Genomic DNA, 14365 nt, shown 5'->3' on the forward strand with positions numbered 1-14365 from the left:
ACCTCAGGCTTAGATCCCTCAGTCTGTTATTCCCTTCACATTTTAGTTAGGTATGCTCGAAATGAATCAATAAGCCTTTCAGCTGGGGCCTGCTCCATTGACTGAGGTCACTAGATAATTCAGCTGCTTCTGCATACAGAGCTATATCGTTGTCTGGCTGATGTTAGTACAGTCCGATGGTTAGCATCGGCATTTAGCCATTGTTCACCAATGGTCTATTGACGCTTGCTCACTAAAGCCCCGTTCACACCAACAGCAACATGCAGGGACAAAGCAACATGATCCCATTCATTTTTCAATTGAGAGCTGGCGACAGTGACAGTTGGCAAGAGAATGTAGGAGTGTCAAGCGACGTGAGTCACGTAACAGTTCAGAAAAGTTTAACTTTTATGCAAAAGATCTGCAAATTTAATGAAGGTCTTAGTGAGTTTGATACATACATTGCTAGTTTATGTTGTTAATTATGTGATGTAGTGAGTTTAGCACTGCTGCAGTTCATATTACAGTTTCCCTTGCATAATGTTTGTCAAATTTGAATGACGTTTTAGTAATTTTTGGCAGTACAGGTGAGCTTAATCTGTTGATTAATCTGGTTGATTTAATGCACTGAGCACTGCTTTATAACAACACTCTCCAACAGCAGAATGCTTTTAATTCTTTTAAGTCCTAAAAGTCTTAAGTCTTAAAAAATCCTAGTCAAATTGAGTGACAAAGTCACTGGTGGTGTGAACAGGGCTTTAGTCTGTTTCCCTCTCACAGCTTTCTTAGCAATGCAATGCAAGTGGGGCCGAGACCCCACTTTCTTTAAGATCTGTTTTTTAAATATTCTTCATGTAGCATAGGGTTTGGCTCTGCCACCCTCAGCTCAAGATATTGCTGGATTGTCCCTTGAACTACTTCATGGGTTCTGGCCTTTTTGGGCAACTCAGATTGCTAGAGCTTTCTATCTGTGAATCAGTGCTGTGGTGGATTAAACCTTTCCACGCACTTCTAAAACCCAAAGCATAGGCATGATGTTAACCCCAGGCTTATAACCTTCTGGGTTAATGTTTTTTCACTAATTATGACTGGGCAAGCTGATGAAGCGAAAGCTGAATTCCTAAGATAAACTAATGATGGCCCAAGTCCCAAGATGGTTTAGAACCTGTTATCTCTCACTCTGAGAAGATTTTCTTTGAATCATGAAGCTTAGCTCTGCTACCTTTGGCCAAGGATTTGTGTGTTTTACTGCAGTTAATTACTGCAGCAATGCGGCGTGTCATGGAGTCGATCAGTCTGTGGCACAGAGCACCCAGGTTGCTCTGATAGTGGCCTTCAGCTCTTCTGCATTGTTGGGTCTGGCATATCGCATCTTCCTCTTCACAATACCCCATAGATTTTCTATGGGGTTAAGGTCAGGCGAGTTTGCTGGCCAATTAAGAACAGGGATACCATGGTCCTTAAACCAGGTACTGGTAGCTTTGGCACTGTGTGCAGGTGCCAAGTCCTGTTGGAAAATGAATCTGCATCTCCATAAAGTTGGTCAGCAGCAGAAAGCATGAAGTGCTCTAAAACTTCCTGGTATACGGCTGCATTGACCTTGGACCTCAGAAAACACAGTGGACCAACACCAGCAGATGACATGGCACCCCAAACCATCACTGACTGTGGAAACTTTACACTGGACCTCAAGCAACGTGGATTGTGTGCCTCTCCTCTCTTCCTCCAGACTCTGGGACCCTGATTTCCAAAGGAAATGCAAAATTTACTTTCATCAGAGAACATAAATTTGGACCACTCAGCAGCAGTCCAGTCCTTTTGTCTTTAGCCCAGGCGAGACGCTTCTGATGCTGTCTGTTATTCAAGAGTGGCTTGACACAAGGAATGCGACAGCTGAAACCCATGTCTTGCATACGTCTGTGCGTAGTGGTTCTTGAAGCACTGACTCCAGCTGCAGTCCACTCTTTGTGAATCTCCCCCACATTTTTGAATGGGTTTTGTTTCACAATCCTCTCCAGGGTGTGGTTATCCCTATTGCTTGTACATTTTTCTACCACATCTTTTCCTTCCCTTTGCCTCTCTATTAATGTGCTTGGACACAGAGCTCTGTGAACAGCCAGCCTCTTTTGCAATGACCTTTTGTGTCTTGCCCTCCTTGTGCAAGGTGTCAATGGTCATCTTTTGGACAACTGTCAAGTCAGCAGTCTTCCCCATGATTGTGTAGCCTACAGAACTAGACTGAGAGACCATTTAAAGGCCTTTGCAGGTGTTTTGAGTTAATTAGCTGATTAGAGTGTGGCACCAGGTGTCTTCAATATTGAACCTTTTCACAATATTCTAATTTTCTGAGATACTGAATTTGGGATTTTCCTTAGTTGTCAGTTATAATCATCAAAATTAAAAGAAATAAACATTTGAAATATATCAGTCTATGTGTAATGAATGAATATAATATACAAGTTTCACTTTTTGAATGGAATTAGTGAAATAAATCAACTTGTTAATGATATTCTAATTTTATGACCAGCACCTGTATTTGCTCACTAAGCCTGTGCTTGCTTAAATTCAAAGCTTGGGTGGGCAGGCATTTGATCAGTATGGTGATATGGTTCCCAACGTTGCCATAATACAGGCATGCCTGCCCGTTGTCCTTCAGATAATTAGAAACTGGGGATTCCATGACGTAGGTGCCCTTTTATGGTCTGAATGACGAGCAGTGTTACATTACATGACTTCCGTCGGCCAATAGAATTGGCATGTTTTCACATGTACTTCAGACACCGATCATGCCGGAGGTGTTCCCATACAGCATATATATAGAGCTCTTTCCTCTGTTCCACATGTTTTTGTGGAGCATCCCTACTCCACACCAACTCCTCACTCTCGGTTAATCTTATCCCAACCAGGACAAATTCCGAGCTTCGATCCCTCTCCTGGACAGCATGCCAAATATGCATATTTTATGCTGTATCTGATTATATGTAAGTGTGAACTTGTGAAATGGTTTTATGAATAATTGACATAAAACCATTTAATTTTCTGTTTGTTTCATAAATGAAGCCCTATGTGTAAAAAGAGGGTAGAAATGATCGTGAATAACAAAATTATGGCATTATAGATGAACTTAAGTGAAAAAGTATGACCACTTTAAATACAGTAAAGTCTTACTTTGTCTGTAACACACCATGTCCAGCTCCAAAGGTGTGTGTCCTGTGATAGCTGCTTTCCGTTATGTTGTGCTTGTATGAGTTTGTATTGAGGAGAAGGATCAAAAGCACCTCTGTGTGTGTGTGTGTGTGTGTGGGGGGTGGGGGGGGGGGTGTAGTAGAGAGTGAGCAGCCTGCTGTCAGCAGCAATGTTTTATTCTGTTTCATCTTCTTGACAATCACTGTCAGCAAGCCATAGTATGTGCTATAGAACCACACTCACACACACATACCATACACACTGCCTTTTATTATGCATATACACAAACAGAAATGAATCTTATTTCAAATGTTCTTTCACAACTGAGGTGATTTAATGGAGTTCTCAGTTATGTTTCTTGTACCTCTCAGCTTTATCTCAAAAGTTTCTTAAAAATATTTTTTTTTTCTCAAGAAAAACATCTGTGAAGCTTCAGACAAAAATCTGAATTTACTCTCCTTTTAATTTCCTTGCTATCTCATAAGAATGAGATATTTCTCTGAGATATTTTAGAGATCTCATTAGGGCTGGGCAGTATTTCGATTTTGAATTGTATAACGATGTGTTTTCAAATGAGATAGGATGAGGCAATACCATTTATATTGATATACTTTGATCTTAAAAGTAATGGAAGACATGGAGTGAGCTAAACATGAGATGTGATTTATATTAAAAGTGGAAGCACTACAGATCTCTTCCCACATTTCTAACAGCACCAAAAACTGCAGTACGAATTATGAAAAAGTGTTAAACTTTGTGTTGCTGCTTCAACCCCAGCAGCGAAGACTTCAAAGTGGCAAACTTCATTACCCATGGTGTCGTAAAAAGATAAAACATTTAGCCCACTACATAGAGAATACATAGATACAGAAACCTAAAATTCAGTTTCATTTTCAGTCCATTTCACCCAGCCTACTATCATTTGTCATTTTTATTTACAGTGGCCATTGCTTTTCATTACACACAGTTCTGCCTCTATACCACTTACTCTCTTACACTTCCAACTTTCAGTGTCTCAGAAAGGTAATGCTCATCATGGGTCAGTTTCCTCCAAATCATTTGGCAGTCATGTCATGTAAGCTCTTAAATCAATTGGTCCTTTGTTACAGTAATTTGATGCTTACTCTCTAGATACTGCGTATCTGCACACGTTACACCCCTGACCAGGACACAATGACGTTCTCTGACGGTCTCACGCTGAACCGCACACAGATGCACAATGCTGGCTTTGGCCCGCTAACAGACCTGGTGTTCACTTTCGCCAACCAACTTCTGCCCATCGAGATGGACGACACGGAGACAGGACTGTTGTCTGCCATCTGCCTCATCTCTGGAGGTGGGCATCACCTTCACACACACTAGAAAAGAGGTCGGCAACCTTCTCATGAAATGGCATTTTTAATTTTGATTGATAATTATTGTGCCACACACTGTGCAAAAATCCAGGAAGTTTGTTTGTTTTCAGGTTTAAATAAGACAATGAATAACAGATTTCTAATGCGACACTATGGGACCCCATTGTATGTGTGTATGAATGTTGCGCATCAAAGTCATTGTGATTTGTGGAATGTTAGGAAATGTTAGGGACTCACTGATAGCATTTTTTGATGGCGTAAATAGCAGAACAGGTGATATGCCATTCACTAAATCGCACAGAGCGACTGCTGCACACTTTAAGCACGGCTCTGCTACCTTGATCTATGTTCTGCTTTCAATGTTTTTTTTCTGCTTTTTTGGTCGTAATGTGCAGTGGATGAATGAATAATGCGTCAGAGTTGTGCACTTCTGTTGATGTGAGCAATTTAATTCTCAAACATTGATAGCATTTGTAGCTCTACACAAAAAAAAAAAAAAACTGAATATGAGGAATGAATGTAGATCGCTAGGCAGGTGTGAGCCTGTGATTATTACCCCTTCCCATGTCAGTGTTGGCAAATGTGCCATAGGTTGCTGACCTCTGCCCAAGAAACACTAGTATAAAATCTGTCAGCTAGTTTGAGTGAAAAACACAACTGACATTAAAGTGCACAGTCATTTTTATGTTTTGCTGCAGTGGTCTTGGACACATTTTGATGTAGATGTGTTCATTTCTACTATCATTGTAGTTCGTAATACCCAGATGACCTACTACATTCTGCGAAATGTGTGAATACTGAATATTGAATACTTACATACTGCATACTATTTTAAATACTAGGTTTAAAACTAGTGGCCAATATACAGTAGATGCTGTTTAGTATACAGCAAGCCGAATGTGAACAGCCAGTGACTTCACTGCCAGTGATAACACTGCCCTCCAGTGGTCATGGGAGTTACTTCATCATTGAGCACAGCACATTTAGAGGGTTCATATTCTGTTCAACAACACTGTGGGAAGGATTGTTTGTGATATCTTATTAATTTATAATGTCTCTGATCATGCTGTGTCTCTTGCTGTCTCTCTAGATCGTCAGGATTTGGAAGAGCCTTCGAAAGTGGATGAGCTCCAGGAACCCCTGCTGGAGGCTCTGAAAATCTATGTGAGAAAGAGAAGACCCAGTAAACCACACATGTTCCCCAAGACCCTCATGAAGATCACAGAACTGCGCAGTATCAGTGCTAAAGGTCAGCATGAATTCTGATTCTTCATATTTGTCAGCACTGGGGTCATACAAGAAGAAAACTTAAGAATTTTGTGACTGCTGAACTTTGAAGACATCATATTTTCCCACCTTACACTCTAAGTACCATAACTGGCATAGACACTGGGGGACTGGCATACGGGGCACGGATTTATAAAATATGGGTAAATGGCAGATTTTTAATATCTGACCCCCTATCATAAATATGTGGTGACAGTCTTGTAAATAGTTGTTTGTTACTAACCTCAAAACGCTATATTATTTCAACCCTGTTATAGTAAGTTTGGAACTCATTTACATGTGCGTTTTTGGAGTGCCCTGCAATAAATGGCTAAAATTAAAAGCATTAGAATTCAAAAAAATATTTTTCTATGCTTTAAAAAATTTTTTATGCCAACCCTGTTACACTCTTTAGTATCAAAGTCAAAAATATATTGCAAAAATTGCTTTTTTCCTTGTGCTAAGAACAATCTTTTTTTTTTTTTTTTTTCTGTGAACGATTGATCGTTATAAAATTTCCCACAAAATAATTTTTATTTTAATTGAGGCCAATGTGAGTGTAAACACAATGGCTAAAATAATAAAGACTGTGTCTCATTCTGAAGGCTGTGCCCTCCGGAGGTCGCATTTGCTGGCTGCAAACATCATGTATCATTTCAGAAAAGATTTACCTTACTTACCTTACCATTAGATTCCTTACTTTGGAATCTAATGGCTACTTTTCTGAAATGAGGCAGCCTCAATGGTGGGCGACAAATGCGACCTCTGGAATGCAACCTTTCGAAATGAGATACAAGCAACAGAAACATATATTTGACTTAATAACAATTCATAACAATGATGTTTTAATTTTAAAAAGAGAGACAAATGAGGCGCCACAGCAAAATGAATGGTGCTCACAGTGACTGTTTCCTGTAGGTGCAGAGCGTGTGATCTCTCTGAAGATGGAGATCCCTGGGTCAATGCCTCCCCTCATCCAGGAGATGCTGGAGAACTCTGAGGGTCAGGATGGGCAGAATTCAGAGCGGAACAACACGGACAAAAACAACGGCACTTCCACAAAGCCCAAATACTCTGCCCTTACCCCGGAACCCACAGACGAATCTGGGGCCATTTCCTCCAGCGAGGAGCCCTAGAACCAAGGTGGCAAATGAAACTTGGTAGACTGGAGGCTGACCTCTCCAGTGTGTTGGATTTCTGGATGATTTCTGCTGATTTCCTGCTTTAAGAACTAATGATGGCTGGTGTATAATCAGAAACATGACTGAAGAATCAAGTCCTACTAACATCACTATCATAGGACTGAATGACACATACCCTGCAGTGTGTGTGTGTGTGTGTCCTAGACGCCCACCTGTGACAGATGTGAAGCTCCTCAGGTGTCCTGTATGGATTTCTTCATGTGCATGATAAGCTTTTACTTTTATTAAGTGATTTTTACTCTTTCCTCTCAATTCAAGCTGATGCATTCATTGTACATATCATTGTATGTTTCTGATGCATTTGTTGGTGCTTTCTACAATGTCTAACATGATATGAGATACATTGAGCTGAAGTCCTTTATATTACAATTCTATAGGATGTTTTTGCTTATAGACATTATAGAACTCTAATATTTTACTTTGATTTGTATATTTAAAGCTGTTTCAATTCTGAATTTTTATAGGTCTTTGTTTACTTGTAAGGTGTGGTGAACCCATATACACACTTATAGTGCACTCTGTCAGTAATCATAATTTGAGACCTTTATGTGGAAGAAATCTTTAGTAATTGACTTTGACCAGTCATTTACTAGTTTAACTCTTTCTACTAAGACAAATGACAAATTTTAATGAACTCTAAAAAGACCTGAATTCTGTTTCAGTGCAACAAATCCAAACACCAAATGACTATTAACTGGAAGAATGAGCTGTGTTCTTTACCAGATTGATTTAAAGTAATCGTTCACCCAGAACAAACACTGTCACACTCACCCTCATGTTGTTCTAAAACCGTATGACTACTATACACATGAGATGTTCAAGCTAAATTATAATATTACTATAAAACTATAATATTACTAATAAACTATAATATTACTATAAATTACCCTGGAAGAAATCTTTAGTAATTGACTTTAACCAGTCATTTACTAGTTTAACTCTTTGTACTAAGACAAATTACACACACACACACACACACATATATATATATATATATATATATAATATCAGACACACACACATATATATATATATATATATATATTTTTTTTTTTTTTTTTTTTTTTTTTTGAGGTGTACCATAAAGCCTACATGATGGTAGAATTACATACATGGTGGTGTCAACACTTGATGAAGGGCATGTCTGAAGCTTGCACTGATGCGACCGCCATAGTACAACAGCCAATCACGTTACTTTCCAGTGTTGCATGAACGCAACTGGCTAGTGTCTGTGATCTGACTGGATGACGCCTGCGTTAGCGTTTGAAAAGTTGAAAAATTTTCAACTTCTGCCGTAAGCAATGCGAGTGAAGCAACGCGACAGAACCCACAGTTCAGTTCGGAAACGCATGACGTCACCAAAGTAAATGAGAAGCGTTAACACCGACGCCCCGTGTGAATGCAGTGTTACGATTGCTTGTGATGGCACGTCTAAAAATATGGGCCACTCTCAATAAAAGGTCCAACATATTGAAATACTTTTTGTTGTGTTGCTATTTGTCATGAGCAAGCAAATGAGTAAACTAACACTGAGAGCGCGAGCGTCTCGCATATTAGCTATAAACCCATTCAACGTAACTGCATCGGCCACAAGGTGTTGTTGGTCAGTGCTTGTCCCCCCCTTTATCTCAAAACTATCATATGCCATCAGAAAACAACACACAAGTCATATGAACACCTTCTATGGTACATTTATGGTCCTCTTTTTACGGCCAAGTTCCTGTTCACTTTATGATAAAGAGCAACAAGAACATTCTTCAAAACATCTCCTTATGTGTTTCGTGGAATATAGGAAGTCATACAAATTTGAATGACATGTGGATGAGCACAATAATGACAAACCTTTCATTTTAAGAGAATTTTAAACAGTGAATCTATCCATCCCATGTGATTGAAAATGCTGATATGAGTGTGTATTGAAATCATTTTGAGATTGGCAGAGTTGGCAGTCTGGTTCACTCAAACGCAGTGACCAGAATCATCAAACACCTTTACATAAGTGTCTTTTTTTGCAGTAACTCAACGGGGCATTGCAATTCTTTTACAGCACAACTGACAGCCTGTCGTGCTGCAGCAAGCGAACTCATTAGGGAACCAGAAAAGTTTAGATAAGTTTACAGATTTGTTTTTTTGTTTTTGTTTTTTTTGTTTGTTTATTTTTTACTATTATCTCATTTTCAAGTGAAAGACAGGATGATATGATCGCCTGAGAAAAGTTGACTCTGATTCAGAGAAAAGTTGACTCACTGATCTTGAGTTTGTAAAATACCTCTTACTAAAACACAAGTGTCGCTGGATTACCGTTTTTACAACGGGACACTATCTTTGGCTAATTTATGATCAAATCCAGTGCTATGTTTCTTATAAAGGCTTCAGGTGCTGGCTGTGATCACTTGTAAAGCAGTTTGTCTGCATAAAGACATTCTAGTCTTTAAACTCTTATTGCACTTAAACTGCCCCCCTGAGAGGACCAGGAGACAGATGTCATATTATTTTTCATGAATTGATGTCTTTATTTTTTCTCTTGCCTTGAATGAGTGGATAATTTTGTGTAATGGCGTAAAGTCTAACTTGGAACTTAACTGTAATATTATCTTTATTCCCACAGGGTCAAAAGTCTGTTTACTTTTTTGCTTAAAGGGATAGTTCACCAAAAAATCTGCCATTTACTCACCCTCACGTCATTTCAAGCCCATACAACTTTCAGCATGAACTTCTTTTGTGTTCCATGGAGGAAAATATGTCATATGGCTTTGGAATGACCTGACATTTTTAATTACTCTAGTCTCAAAGAGGAAAATGATGGCCGAATTTAATTTTTGGGTAAACTGACCATTCATGAACACGTTCTCCTCCTAATATTGTCTTACTGCACATCTGCTCTGAAAACATATCATAAGGGAGAATAGACTCACTCATCTGAATGTGAATAAGGAAACTCCAGATGTATGCAGTATTTATGTTTTCTTTTTTTTTCTTTTTTTTTCTGTACCTCATCACTCTACATTAGAAAGCATGAATGTTTTTGCTCCACATCTTGTCTTTAAAAAAAAACAAAAAAAACTTCTGTGTCTTTGAAGTTAAATGAAACAGCTCATGAATGTCTTTATGAAAACCCCATGCCACCCACAATTCCCTTACATATCCCTCACATACAATACTCACTCATTAAAACGGTGAGCTATGAAAGCTGTATCCTTTGAATTACCCATGCTTTGATTCACAGAAAAAAAATCTTTTTCTAGCTAGTTGACATTGGCTACATTTACATGCACCAATTTTCGTCAATCCGAATGAATTGAATCCGATTGCAGATCTGTTTACACTCTAAACATTGGAATCTGATTCACATACCCATTTATATGTGCTTTATATACATTCCGATTAAAACTTTTGCGCACGCGCTCTGCGGGTGACTTCATATCAATCACACTTGCGGAGACAACCATGGACGTGACACCAACAGAGCTCATCGTTATTTTGCCGTTTGCAGTGGCGTAGCAGACGGGCACGCAGGGTTCTGGGTTGCAACCCGGGTTAAGTCAACAGATGATCATGTATCGACGATAGCCAGAGATATTGTCAAAAGCATCAAATATTGGCAACGGTTATAAAATGTCTTGTGATTCTTAAAAAAAAATTATCTCGCATGGGCCAGCTCAACTGCTGAGGGTCCAGGCAACTCATCTATATTGTTCAATAAAGCTTTATGCTGAATGTGAGATTGTTCTAAGCTTGTGTCATGGCAGATGCAACAGTGTGCTTGTGTGTTATTTTCTATCTTTAATAATACGAAATCATTTTACTGTTGTCATACTGTATACTGTGATGCAAATTTATCACTTCCTATTTGATAAAATAAATAAATAAATAGGTTGCTCTTTACAAGCTTATATGAGCTCTGAACCAAATGGAACAGCACATAGACCAAAACCGACATGTACTACAAATGTTTCTGAGATGTTAGATTTGTTTTCATCTTGATTTTTCATTGAAAGACAGTCAACTTACACAAAGTTGGCCCAAATTTAACCTATGATGGAACAGTCCTTTAACATTTACAAAACATTTTGGTTTTTCAAAAAATAAAATAAGTAAATAAATAAACAGCTCTTAAGGATAAAATTCTAAGCTTGTGTTTAAAACTTGTGGAAGTTTAGATAATGACAATTCAAGAATAATATTTTTCATCAGAATCACTTGTAAATTCCTCTGTTTTGCCTCTGCTATTTCAGACATTAACAGTGCTTTTGTTCAAATGTTTGCCATTGCCTTTACCATGAGCCCTTCTGGCAAAACAATAAAAATGTATTTATTTTAAAATGTTTGGAAGCACTTGGATGGTCCATGTATATGTATGCTTTAAGTGTGAGTTAGAGGTTGTGGAGTCCCTGTGTAGGTTTTTCCCTTTCGAGGGAACTTGCACTGCATCAGTAACAACACTTTGAGGAATGCCCCTCAGCGTAGCGCATCTGAAGCATGAATGAAACTATTCCAATCCTGATTGGTGTTGTGTCATGACGTAATGTGTGAAGGCATATACGTAAGCTACAAAGGAACACAGGCACACAACAGAGTCAGCTTTTTGCTCTTCAACAAGCGTTCTGTGTTTTTTTTCTGTCCTATTTGGTGTTGTTTGTCACAAAGCATATATATATATATATATATATATATATATATATATATATATACACAGTTCTCAGCGTAAATGAGTACACCCCCTTTGAAAAGTAACATTTTAAACAATATATCAATGAACACAAAAACAATTTCCAAAATGTTGATAAGACTAAGTTTTATATAACATCTGTTTAACTTATTACATGAAAGTAAGGTTAATAATATAACTTGGATATATAACTTAGATATATAACTGCATTTTTCAGTTTTACTCAAATTAGGGTGATGCAAAAATGAGTACACCCCACAACAAAAACAAATCTAGTACTTTGTATGGCCTCCATGATTTTTTTTTATGACAGCACCAAGTCTTCTAGGCATGGAATGAACAAGTTGGCAACATTTTATAACATCTATCTTTTTCCATTCTTCAAGAATGACCTCTTTTAGAGACTGGATGCTGAATAGAGAGTGATGCTCAAATTGTCTCTTCGGAATTCCCCATAGGTGTTCAATTGGGTTCAGATCTGGAGCCACTGAGTCACTTTCACCTTGTTCTTCTTTAGAAATCCAACAGTGGCCTTAGATGTGTGTTTAGGATCATTGTCATGTTGGAAAAGTGCACAACGACCAAGGGCACGGAGTGATGGTAGCATCTCTTTTAGTATAGAGCAGTACATCTGTGAATTCACGATGCCATCAATGAAATGCACCCATGCATGCCATTCCTCGGCAGTGTACGCCGTATTGTGTCACGGGAAATAGTCACCCCAGTTTGGCTTTCTACTTCTTTAGATAACTGCAGTGAACTTGCATGCCGATTTTCTTCAACCCATCTCACCAGAAGACGCGCCTGTCGAGGTGTTAACTTCCGTGGACGACCTGGACGTCTCTGTGAGATGGTTGCAGTTCCATCTTTTTTTAATTTTTGTACCACTTTTGCTACAGTTTTCTGTATAAGTAAAGCTTTGCTGATCTTGTAGCCTTCACCTTTCTGGTGTAAAGAAATTATTTTCTTTCTCAGGTCTTGTGACATTTCTCTTCCACGTGGTGCCAGTGCTGACAGCATGAAATGGGAAGGGGTTTTAACACCCTTTTATAGTCAGCTGTCTGCTGGACACCTGTGTAATGAATAATTAGACTCACCTGTGGTTGAATTCTTGTTAAATTAGACATTTGTAGTCTAAAATTTAGCTTTGCTCCAGAGACTTTCAGTGGGGTGTACTCATTTTTGCATCACCCTAATTTGAGTAAAACTGAAAATTTTGTTCTCTAAGTTATGTTATTAACCTTATTTTAATGTTATAAGTTGAACAGATGTTATATAAAACTTAGTCTTGTCAACATTTTGGAAATTGTTTTTGTGTTCATTGAGATACTGTTTAAAATGATTATGAGGAGCTCGTTGACTCGTGCGGTGGCCAGACTTAGCATCAGCTGGCCACATGAAAGACAGGAAGCGCAAAAACAAAAAGCAAGTTGGACGAGAGCTTCCCAAGGCAGAGTACAGCTGCATCGCTGGGGCTTGCCATTCTTTCTCGATTTGCACAATGAGTTGTGCAAATTGTGGAACAGTCCCTATTCCTCTCATGTGTCCAACCCCCCTGTGAATTATTACAGTAATATCAAGGAAAAGGACAGGGCTTTTCTGTTTGATGACCCGATTTCGCCTTCTGGCCTGTTTGGCGACACATCAATACCGTTGTCGACAGGTTTCAAGATGCGAAAAAACAGACTGCAGTATCTGCCCTGTCGCTCAAGATCAAAGAAGACTGTCCCAAGTGGACAGCTTCAGCAATCAATGAGCTCCTCCACCTACAGACAGGCACAAAAAGAAAGTGTCACCTCTTGGGCTCCTCCGGCAGCAGAGGCGGCGTTCTCGCCTGAAGCCTATTGATAAGATGGTCGATCTGTGGACCGAAGAAGTCGAAGAAGGCATCGGGGAAGAGGTCCTAGCCCTGGCAGGACCTCTGAGGGCTGCCCAGGAAATCAATGTTGCTATGCCGCCGCCAAGTGCTCTTCGGGACAAGCTGATTTCCAACAAACGCACGATGCTTTGTCTGCCCCAAGGGCTTGCGGCCGGGCAGCGGTCATGTCCACATATCGAAAATCATTTTTTATTCCCTGCTGTTTATCCGCCTCAGGGAATCGAAAACGATACACCTGAGACCAGCCTCGAATATATCTCTATGGATATCTCAGAATATATCTCCATCTGCCTACTGTAGAGATAGACTGCAGTTCGGGTGCTGCCCACCAAAGTTCAATGGGGTGGTCTGGGCTGCAGTGGATCCAGAGCAGGGTCGGTGTTGGAACAGAAAGTTCACTCCCTGTTGGAAAAGGGGACCATAGAATGTATTCCTCCTCCAAACATGGAGTCTAGATTCTACAGCCGGTACTTTTTAGTTCCAAAAAAGGATGGTGGGTTTTTAGAGATTTTAGATCTGAGTCACTTGAATCGTTTTCTGAGGAGATTCAGGCTCAAGATGCTCACAATTCCTATCATAGTGAATCAAAAAGGTCCGAGGACTGGTTTGTCGATAGATCTAAAAGACATACTTCCACATATCCATCCTTCCATCTCACAGGAAGTTCCTGAGGTTCGCTTTCAGGGGTGAAGCATTCCAATATCGGGCTCTTCCGTTCAGCCTAGCACTCTCCCCTCGCGCATGCACATTAGGCCCTCTACAGTGGTGATTGAAAACCAAGGGGTTCTCCCTGAGGAGAAACCCGCTCCGTTTGATTATGGTTACAAGC

General features: G+C 39.4%; 1 protein-coding gene across 2 annotated transcripts in view; it reads left to right on the forward strand.

Moving 5' to 3' along the window:
* The window catches only part of LOC127501083 (retinoic acid receptor beta-like), a 322722-nt gene extending 311191 nt beyond the window's left edge, over nt 1-11531 (forward strand). For both annotated transcript variants that reach the window (XM_051872864.1, XM_051872865.1), the window contains 3 exons: nt 4297-4501; nt 5611-5769; nt 6705-11531. In XM_051872864.1, coding sequence (XP_051728824.1) covers nt 4297-4501; nt 5611-5769; nt 6705-6922 — 582 coding nt within the window. In that variant the 3' untranslated portion in view covers nt 6923-11531. The remainder of the gene's footprint in view (nt 1-4296; nt 4502-5610; nt 5770-6704) is intronic.
* Nucleotides 11532-14365: the final 2834 nt, after the last annotated feature.

This window comes from Ctenopharyngodon idella, chromosome 19 (genome assembly GCF_019924925.1).
Source record: "Ctenopharyngodon idella isolate HZGC_01 chromosome 19, HZGC01, whole genome shotgun sequence".
Lineage (NCBI taxonomy): Eukaryota > Metazoa > Chordata > Actinopteri > Cypriniformes > Xenocyprididae > Ctenopharyngodon > Ctenopharyngodon idella.